The following is a 10627-nucleotide window of genomic DNA, read 5'->3' on the forward strand; positions in this document are numbered from 1 at the left end:
CGCTTAACCCAAGGCTTCCCCAGCGCATTGTACATATATTTACACAAGCCAAACAATTTCTGAAGTCTGCAAGCAGCCTGTCAAGAATTATTCTAGGGGTTTTCAGCTGGGCTGCCCCACGGAGAAAGGACACCCCTTTTCCTGGGTGAGATGGGGGGGTCAAAGTTCCCTGCCCCCCCAAAAAACGCCCAGTCTTGTAAACTTTCTGCCAGACAGCAGAGATCCCAAATGCCAATTCCTCGGGTTATTTGGGGGGGGGAGGAAAACCCCAGATAGTTGGGGGCTTTCTTTAGGATCAATCCAGGGCACCCAGAGGGCGGGGGGGGGTCTTGTCCAATTGGGTCAGTTTATTAAGGGGGAGAGGTGGGTTCTCCCCAGAACAAAATTAAAACCTTACTAGAGCTTCTTCGATCTCGTTACTTCCAGACTCTAAACCCCATAATCCCCCGCCGGGAGGGTCAAAGGATTAGTGGAGCCCGCCCTCTCTCTGATCCTTCCGTGGGGGCAGCCCACGGAATAATAACAAGGTCCGTTTCCCCCCCCCCTTCGGGGCCGACGGCCCCTTAAAATATTAAAATATCTCTAATTAAAGTTAAGGATGGCTATTTAAAAATAAAATAAAAATAAAAACACAATCAAAGAGCAGAGGAGGAATAATAAAACGGGGTAAAACGAGAGCACACACCCCCCCTCCCTCCGAGGGGGTTTAAAAGTCAATGATGCCCAGCTTGGGCGGCAAAATCCGGGCTGTTCCAGGCTCAGTGGCACATGGGTCTTGCAGTCAGCTGGCCGGGCATCTTAGACGTATTCTCGGCTACTGGGGGGTTTGGAGATGGGCATCGGCGCCGGATACTGGCGGTTCTTGTACCCGGGCTCGGCCCCTGGACACGAGCAGGAGAGCAATCCGCCCCCAATCAGCGACAAGGCGGCCCCCGCCCAGCCGAGGAAGATGGCAGGGCCAATTTCGTACCTGGAGCACAGAAAGAGACTCACGGTGAGATGGTAGAAAACGGGGGGGGAGGGTGTTTAGGGAGGTCCCCCCTACCCCTAGACCCCCTCCCCACTTCCCTGCCTCTGCGGATGGGGGGAAAAGGATTTGCCGGGCGCGTGAATTCTAGATGTAAAGGATTCTTCTCCCCGGTGCGGTTACTGGATGCTCTCCGGATATCACCTTGCTCCGACTTTCTTTCCCCCCCCCAGGTTTTCTTCCCGCCTCGGAAGCAGCCACGGGGGAGCGGGAAAATGCCAGGGGTGGGGTGCAGAGGCGGTGGGGGGCCCCCCTCCTCAAAAGGGACACGCTCCAAAGGGGCGGGGCCAGGGGAAAAGGGGCAGGGCCAGGGCCAGGGGAAGAAGCGAATCTGAGTTTGTGTCTGGACGTTTTTTTGGCAAGCGAGGTGCGCCACCTTTGGGGGTGCCAAAGACAGACCCAGCCACCCCGTTTGCTCTGGACAACGTACTTTTTGTTTATGGGAGACAAGGGGTTGTAAAAATCTTGGACAATCTGGTTTGCACTCCAGGAACAGGCGATCAGGGAACACAAACCTAGATAGGGAAAACAAGGAGAGTGTCACAAAACGGTTATCTTGGTTTGATGTTTTTTTTCTTCCCAAAGGGGATGTAAGCCTAGGAAGCATGGCAAATATTCTATTCCATTCCATTCCATTCTATTTATTCTATTCTATATTTTCCATTCCATTCTATTCCATTCCATTCTATTCCATTCCATTTATTCTATTCTATATTTTCTATTCTATTCTATTCTATTCCATTCTGTTCCGTTCCATTCTATTCTATTTATTCTAGTCTATATTTTCCATTCCATTCTATTCCATTCCATTCCGTTCCATTCTAATCCATTCTATTTATTCATTCTATATTTTCTATTCTATTCTATTTATTCTATTCTATATTTTCTATTCCATTCTATTCTATTCTATTCTATTCCATTCTGTTCCGTTCCATTCTATTCTATTCTATTTATTCTATTCTATATTTTCTATTCTATTCTATTTATTCTATTCTATTCTATTCTATTCTATTCTATTCTATTTATTCCATTCTGTTCTGTTCCGTTCTATTCTATTCTATTTATTCTATTCTATTCTATTCTATTCTATTCTATTTATTCCATTCTGTTCTGTTCCGTTCTATTCTATTCTATTTATTCTATTCTATTCTATTTATTCTATTCTATATTTTCTATTCCATTCTATTCCATTCTATTCTATTCCATTCTGTTCCGTTCCATTCCATTCTATTTATTCTATTCTATTCTATTTCATACCTTTTTCTGTTCTGTTTTATTCTATTCCTTATTCTATTCTATTCTATTCTATTCTATTCCATTCTATTCTATTTATTCTATTCTATATATTCTATTCTATTCTATTTATTCTATTCTATTCTATATTTTCTATTCTATTCTATTTATTCTATTCTATTCTATTTATTCTATTCTATTCTATATTTTCTATTCTATTCCATTCCATTCCTTATTCTGTTCTGTTCTGTTTTATTCTATTCCTTATTCCATTCTATTCTATTCTATTCCATTCTATTCTATTTATTCTATATTTTCTATTCTATTCTATTTATTCTATTCTATTCTATATTTTCTATTCTATTCTATTCCATTCCATTCCTTATTCTGTTCTGTTCTGTTTTATTCTATTCCTTATTCCATTCTATTCCATTCTATTCCATTCTATTCTATTCTGCATCTTATCCTATTCCTAATTCCTAATTCCATTCCAAAAGGTTGGGAAGCAGGGAGGGAAGGAGGGAGGGGGGGAACTCACCGGCCACCAGGAAGACGATGCCGCTGGTCATGGCGATGCGGGCCTTGGTGGTCTTGTTGTCGTCCCCGCAGTGGGTGCATTTCATGCCCATGGTGGCGATGCCGATGCCGATCACGCCCAGGACGATGGAGATGACCATCAGCGCCCGGGTGGCTTGTAAGTAAACTGCAGGGAGGAGAGGCAGGAGGTCAGAGAGGCACAGCAGCCAGATTTGGGGAGGGGCTGGTCTAGATGACCTTCAAGGTCCCTCCCAGCTCTATTCTGATTAATTTAAAGGGTCGAGGATGATGCAGTTGGGAGGGTTGACTGCCCGAACGGGGGTACGCTGGCACTGCTTTCTGGGATACCCAAGCACCCCCCTTTTTGTAAGCTGGACGTGCCCCCCACAAGTCTTGCCAGGCCGATGGAGAACTCCTGTACCCCAACATCCACCCCTGCGCCCCAATACACACCCCAGCACCGCTCCTTGCATCCAGTACCTACCCCAGTACTCCAGTATCCACCCCAGCGCCCCAATGCCCATCCCTGGCCCTCCAGAATCCACCCCGACATCCAATAATTTTCCCCAGCACCCCAATAACGGCCGCCAGTCCCCCCTCCCCTTCTGCACTCAACTCTTCTCCCCAGAGAGACGGGATCACAATGCCCGCACAGCCGCCCGTCGGAGCCCAGGGCCCCCTCCGCGGGGCACAGATCGGAGGGCGGAGGTTTGGGGGGACCCCCCACCCCACCCCCTCCCTCAGCACAGCAAAGTCGAGGAAGGCAGCTTGTTTGCTTGGGTGGGGGGCCCACACTTGGCAGGCTTTCTGGGCAAACATTAGGCTTCCAGGCACCCAGGCTGGGACGTAAAAAACGGGCCTGGGAAAGGCGCCATTTTAGGGAAGGAAGCCGGTGTGTGTGTGTGTGTGTGTCAAGGGGCAACGGCCACGGGGGGTGGGGGGCATTGCCCACGCTGAGAGTCGGGCAGGCAGCGAATCAATCCAAATAAATAAGTAGAAAAGGTTTCCCCCCCTCTTTGGATGGATGGATGGAAGGAAGGAAGGAAGGAAGGAAGGAAGGAAGGAAGGAAGGAAGGAAGGGAGAGGAGGGAGGGAGGAAGCAAGAAAGCAAGGAAAAGAGATGGAGGAAGGAATGGAGGAGATGGGAATGGGAGGGAGGCTAGGAAGGGAGGGAGGAAGAAGGGAAAGAAGGAAAGGAGAGGGAGGGAGGGAGGGAGGAAAAAAGGAAGAATAGAAGGGAGGGAGGGAGGAGGGAAAAGAAGAAGGAAAGAAGAGAGGAAGGAAAGAAAAGAGGGAGGAAGGAAAGAAGAAGAATGAGGAAAGGAAGGAAGAAGGGGAAGAAGGAGGGGAAGGAAGGAAAGAAGGGAGGAAGGAAGGAAGGAAATAAGAGAGGAGGGAGGGAGGAAGCAATAAAGCAAGGAAAAGAGATGTAGGATTGGGGAAGATGGGAATGGGAGGGAAGGAGAGGGAGAGAGGGAGGGAGGAAGGAAGGAAAGAAAGAATGGAGGAAAAATAGAAGGGAGTGAGGAAAGGAGGAAGGAAGGGAGGAAGGAAAGGAGAGGGAGGGAAAGAATGGGGAAGGAAGGAAGGAAGGAAGGAAGGAAGGAAGGAGAAAAAAAGAGCCAATTGGTGTAGTGGTTATGGGGCTGGACTTGGGTTCAAGAATCCCCCCCTCAGCCACCAGGCCTCTCCAGGGGACTTTGGGCCTATTCCTTGCCCAGCCCAGTCTACCTTGCAGGATTGTTGTTGGGGGGGGGGAAGGGAGGAAGCAGCCCTGGGTCGGCCGCATTGAGCTCCTGGAGGGGAGGGGAGGTAAAATTAAGCGCCCTCCCCTTGTGGGGGATTACCGCAGCTGCCCAGCGTTCTCGGTGCGTCCCGTGTAATTTTAATTAGCTGTCCTACCTGCCAGGGTTGTTTTTTCCCGGAGGGGGGGAGAACTTCGCGCAAATACCCTGAGCGCGCGAAGGAGGATATAAAAGCCTAATCGATAAGTGAAGACGGGGGAAAGAAAAAAAAAGGAAAAAAGAGGAGAAAACTTTGGCTACTCAAAATAAAAAATAAAAAGAGGATTTGCAAAGCAGGCCCGGTGCCTTCAGAGAGGGTGGGGCCGCCGTGACTCAGCCCTGGGAGCACCAGAAAGGCTGGCCCACCCGCCAGGGCTGTCGTCACCCGAGGCTGCGTCACTCGGCACCCAGGGTTGCCCGCCACCCGCCTGGCCCTCACGTGGCCCCCTCCGTCCCCTCCGTCCCCTCCGAAAGGGCAGGGGGGTCTCCCAAAGGAAGCCCCCCAGGTTGGGGCTCAGGGATGTCCCCAGGGACCCCCCCACACACGTCCTGGGCTTGCCTTGCCAACTTCCAGCCTCCCACTCTTTCTTTCCTTCCTTCCTTCCTTCCTTCCTTCCTTCCTTCCTTCCTTCCTTCCTTCCTTCCTTCCTTCCTTTTTCTTCATTTCTTTCTCTTTCTTTCTCTTTCTTTTCCTTCTTTTCCTTTCTTTATATTTCTTTCTTTCCTTCTCTTCTTTCTCTCTCTCTTTCTTCTTCTCTTTTTTCTTTTCTTTCCTTCAATTCTTTCTCTTTCTTTCCTCTTCTATCTTTCTTTTCTCTTTTTTCTTTCTTTCTTTCTCTTTTTCCTTCTTTCTTTATAATTCTTTTCCTACTTTTTCCTTTCTTCTTCCCTTTCTTTCCTTCCTTCATTTCTTTTTCTCTCTTTCTTCTTTCTTCCCTTTTTCTTTCTTTTTCTTCGTTTCTTTCTTTCTTTCTTTCTTTCTATTTCTTTTCCATCTTTTCCTCTTTCTTTCCTTCATTTCTTTCTCTTTCTTTCCTCTTCTATCTTTTTTCCTTTTTCTTCTCTTTCCTTCATTTCTTTCTCTCTCTCTCTCTCTTTCCTCTTCTCTTTTTTTCTTTCTTTTTTTCCTTCTCTCTTTATATTTTTTCCTACTTTTTCTCTTCTTTCTTTCTTTCCTTCCTTTCTCTCTTTCTTCTTTCTTTCCTTTTTATTTTTCTTTCTTTCTCTTTCTTTCTTTTCTTTCTTTTTCTCTTCTTTCTTTCCTTTATTTCTTTCTCTCTTTCTTTTCTCTTCTATCTTTTTTCCTTTTTCTTTCTTTTCTTTCCTTCATTTCTTTCTTTCCTTTTTCTTTCTTTCTTTTTTTCCTTTATATTTCTTTTCCTCTTTTTCTTTCTCTTTCTTTTCTTTCTTCCTTTCTCTTTTCCTTCCTTTTTCTTTCCTTCTTTCTTTCTCTATCTTTTTTCCCTTCCTTCCTCTATCTTTCTTTATATTTCTTTTCCTACTTTTTCTTTCTTCCTCCCTCCCTCCCTCCCTGATGCTTTTCGTTGACTTCTTTGATCCTTTCCTGGCTCTTCTGGCAATTTTTACAGGATCAGCTTAGATATTTTTAAATGCTTCGAGGGGCCATCACCGAGAGGGTCCCAAGGCCAGCTGAAAAAACTAGGGACCCAGCCGTCTGCCAAAACTCTGGCATAAATCGGTTTATTGGCCAAACTACCACCAATTAAAACCGCATCAAGTTACACCAGGAAGTAGGAAAAACATCCCGTAGAGAAAGGCCAACGGACGGACGGGGCTGAGTCAGCGGCTTGAGTTGGGCGGTTCTGGAAACTGAAAAAGCAAAGTAAACCGAAGCAAACTCAAAAGTAAACGGCAAAAAGTAAACTCCAAAGTAAACATTAGAGTGAAAAGTTCAGGCGGTCCTCGCCTTACAACCGTTCATTTGGCCACCACTCCAAAGTTACAACGGCACCGGGGGAAAAAAGAGAGACTTTAAATGCCTGTTTTTCACACTTAACGACCGTTACAACATCCAAAAAATTCAGATGCCCGGCGACCGACTCGCGTTTACGACGACCGCGTGTCAGGCGATCCCCTTTTTTGTGACCGTCCAAGGGAAAGCCGGATTCACTTAACAGCCGGCTGACTCAATTAACAACGGTGGCCAGAAAGGGTCATAAAAACGGGGCACAAACTCAACTGAGCAAATGTCTCGCTTAGCAACGGAAATCTGGGCGCTGCGTTGTTGCGGTCGCGAGGCGAGGACTGCCCGAAAAGTAAAGCAAAGTAAAATGAAAATAAAAGGAAGAAATTTTGTGGCTGGGAAAATTGCACGGATTTTAAAAAAAAGCCTTCAGTTCGTCCGTCTCCTTCCGTGTTTGACTCCGCCGAGCCAAAATAAATAAGTTAATTCCAAAGCAAAGAAAGTCTTGTACTCTTTCCTAAGGACAATCTGATCCTTCCCCTGACAAAAGTAAACTACGTTCCTTTGCACACACGCAACCTTGTACAATTCTGCCTGTTGTTTTTTTTTAAAAAAACCATTTGCTTGAGCAGGGGGTTGGACTAGATGACCTCCAAGGTCCCCTTCCAGCTCTATTATTATCCTCCTCCTCCTCCTCTTCCTCCTCCTTTTTAAGAAGAAACTGGATAGCCATTTGTCTGAAATGGTATAGGGTCTCCTGCTTGAGCAGGGGGTTGGACTAGATGACCTCCAAGGTCCCCTTCCAGCTCTATTATTATCCTCCTCCTCCTCCTCCTCCTCCTCTTCCTCTTCCTCCTCCTTTTTAAGAAGAAACTGGATAGCCATTTGTCTGAAATGGTAGAGGGTCTCCTGCTTGAGCAGGGGGTTGGACTAGATGACCTCCAAGGTCCCCTTCCAGCTCTATTATTATCCTCCTCCTCCTCCTCCTCTTCCTCTTCCTCCTCCTTTTTAAGAAGAAACTGGATAGCCATTTGTCTGAAATGGTAGAGGGTCTCCTGCTTGAGCAGGGGGTTGGACTAGATGACCTCCAAGGTCCCCTTCCAGCTCTATTATTATCCTCCTCCTCCTCCTCTTCCTCTTCCTTTTTAAGAAGAAACTGGATAGCCATTTGTCTGAAATGGCATAGGGTCTCCTGCTTGAGCAGGGGGTTGGACTAGATGACCTCCAAGGTCCCCTTCCAGCTCTATTATTATCCTCCTCCTCCTCCTTTTTAAGAAGAAACTGGATAGCCATTTGTCTGAAATGGTATAGGGTCTCCTGCTTGAGCAGGGGGTTGGACTAGATGACCTCCAAGATCCCCTTCCAGCTCTATTATTATCCTCCTCCTCCTCCTCCTTTTTAAGAAGAAACTGGATAGCCATTTGTCTGAAATGGTAGAGGGTCTCCTGCTTGAGCAAGGGGGTTGGACTAGATGACCTCCAAGGTCCCCTTCCCACCCTGTTATTCTGTCATTCTTCTTTCCAATCACGGCCACGGATCCTTTCACTTGTTCCGCCTCCCACCCTCCCTCGGCACCATTTTGCAAACTTTCCAGAAGAATCCGGATTCATCTTTTGAGATTCTCCTCACCCCACAATCTTGGCTTGGTTGCAGCACACTTAAGCCAGAAATAGGCCACGATGGATGGGTTGACCCATCCTCGTTTCCTAATAAAAAAAAAAAAGAGGGAGCCTCCCTGGCCGGCTGCTGTGAGTCGCCAGCCTGGCGCTGCTCAGCATAATGGAGTTGTCGCTCACTCACACACTCACACACACAAAGACACACACACCCAGAGACAAACGCAAGATGGCGAAGGTGTCATTACTTAGTTTCACCTTTGCTCTCTCCGCAACGGATCCAGGTGGCAAAGTCTACGGGAGTACACGCGACAACTATAAAGCCACACCTTGCCTTAACAACTTCATGGAAGGCAGGAAGGAGCCATGAAAAACCCAGTGTGTGTGTGTGTGTAGGGGGGGGCTCTGAATCAGACCTGCCTTCCCACCCTGTCCCCAGGAAGCAAAAAAATTTATTTCTCTGTCCAATGCGTAAGAATCTATCCGTGGAACACAAAACGTCAAGGATTCGAACTCGCGGCCGCACATGTGGCAGAGGTGGGGTGCAAAAAAGGGACGGGGGGCCCAGTGGGGCCCCCCACCCACGCTCAACCCCTCCATGGGTTGTGTGGCCAAATTGCAGGTCAGAGAAGAAACAGGGAGCCAAGCAGGATCCTACAAACATCCTTGAATTAATTCATCAACGGTCCAAGTGAAATAAAATAGTTTTTTTTAAAAAATCCGTGGATTTAATCCCTTCCTCGTTAAATCAGCCATAGTAATTGCAGGGGGGGGGGGTTGCAGTCCCCGACGTGTAGCACCAAGCCCCCTCCCAATGAGAGTTGAAGCCCCTCCCGCCAATAAGTTTTAGGATATTGTAAACTATAATGATAGACAAAGGGTTTTTATGTCATAACCTTAAATACGTATCTAAGACTGAAGTCTTACCTTATTTTGGGGGGTGGGGGGGATAAGGACATCTGTTTGTCTATCATCTCTCTCCTGCTTGGGTGGGGTGGGGTGTGTGGACTGGAGGACCTCTGGGCTCCCTTCTGACTCTATTATTGTTTGTTTGTTTGTTTGTTTAGATTTGTATACTGCCCTATCTCCCTTACGGGACTCAGGGCGGTGAACAGGCGATAATAAAATCACAATAAATATCTATTCTAAAATCAAATTAAATAAATAAATATTATGTTCTGTTGTTCTTTCTATGGTCCCGTGCTTCCATCCCTCCAAGCCCAAAAAAAGTCCGGAATGGTGTATAGGATCTCCTGCGGGTGGGAGTGGGGGGTTGGACTAGAAGATCTCCGAGGGTCCCTTCCAACTCTGTTATTCTATCTATCTATCTATCTATCTATCTATCTATCTATCTATCTATCTATCTATCTATCTATCTATCTATCTATCTATTAGCGATCTAGCTATCTCTATCTCTATTTATCTATTTATTTATTGGTCTGTCTGTCTGTCTGTCTGTCTGTCTGTCTGTCTGTCTGTCTATCTATCTATCTATCTATCTATCTATCTATCTATCTATCTATCTGATTCATTCACCCTATCAATGCATCAATCCATCCTATCTGTCTGTCTATCTGCCTGCTTGGCTCTCTGTCTATCCATCCATCCATCTTCCACCCATTTTATGTACAGTATTTATATACTGTATGTATCTACCTATCATCTATATCTGTCTGTCTGTCTATCATCTATCTATCAATCATCTATCCATGCATCCATCCATCCATCCCTCTTCCACCCATTTTATGTATCTATATATGTATCTACCTATCATCTATGTCTATCTATCTATCTATCTATCTATCTATCTATCTATCTATCTATCTATCTATCTATCTATCTATCTATCTATCTATCTATCCATTTATCTTCCACCCATTTTATGTATCTATATATGTATCTACCTATCAACTATCATCTATCAATCATTTGTCTATCATCTATCATTTATCAATATCATCTCTATCTTCCTGTCATCTACCAATCTATCATCTATCTATCCATCCTATCTAGAGGGGAGACATGATAGCAGAGTTCCAGTATCTCAGGGGCTTCCCCAAAGAAGAGGGAGTCAAGCTATTCTCCAAAGCCCCTGAAGGCAGGACAAGAAGCAACGGATGGAAACTGATCAAGGAGAGAAGCAACCTAGAACTAAGGAGAAACTTCCTGACAGTTAGAACAATTAACCAGTGGAACAACCTGCCTCCAGAAGCGGTGAATGCTCCAACACTGGAAGTCTTTAAGAAGAGACTGGACAGCCATTTGTCCGAAATGGTATATAGGGTCTCCTGCCTGAGCAGGGGGTTGGACTAGATGACCTCCAAGGTCCCTTCCAACTTTATTGTTGTTGTTGTTGTTATTATTATTATTAATCTACCCTCTTGTTTTTTATCTGTTCCCTATCACCTGTCTATTTTTAAACACACACCCCCAGGTCCTGTATGTAGCAATTCCTGGCAATGATCCAGCAGTAAACCTGGCCTTGTGGGGCGGGGGGGGGGGGGGG

At 46.0% G+C, this 10627-nt stretch overlaps 1 protein-coding gene across 1 annotated transcript in view; it reads right to left on the minus strand.

Moving 5' to 3' along the window:
- Window positions 1–622: 622 nt before the first annotated feature.
- Window positions 623–10627, minus strand: part of LOC107298865 (claudin-7-like) — a 15147-nt gene continuing 5142 nt past the window's right edge. The window contains exons 2-4 of the mRNA XM_015828229.1: window positions 2799–2963; window positions 1458–1542; window positions 623–970 (exon numbers count right to left, since the gene is read on the minus strand). Coding sequence (XP_015683715.1) covers window positions 799–970; window positions 1458–1542; window positions 2799–2963 — 422 coding nt within the window. The 3' untranslated portion in view covers window positions 623–798. The remainder of the gene's footprint in view (window positions 971–1457; window positions 1543–2798; window positions 2964–10627) is intronic.

The sequence above is a fragment of the Protobothrops mucrosquamatus genome, unplaced genomic scaffold (assembly GCF_001527695.2).
Source record: "Protobothrops mucrosquamatus isolate PMUCROS unplaced genomic scaffold, P.Mucros_1.0 scaffold4341, whole genome shotgun sequence".
Classification (NCBI taxonomy): domain Eukaryota; kingdom Metazoa; phylum Chordata; class Lepidosauria; order Squamata; family Viperidae; genus Protobothrops; species Protobothrops mucrosquamatus.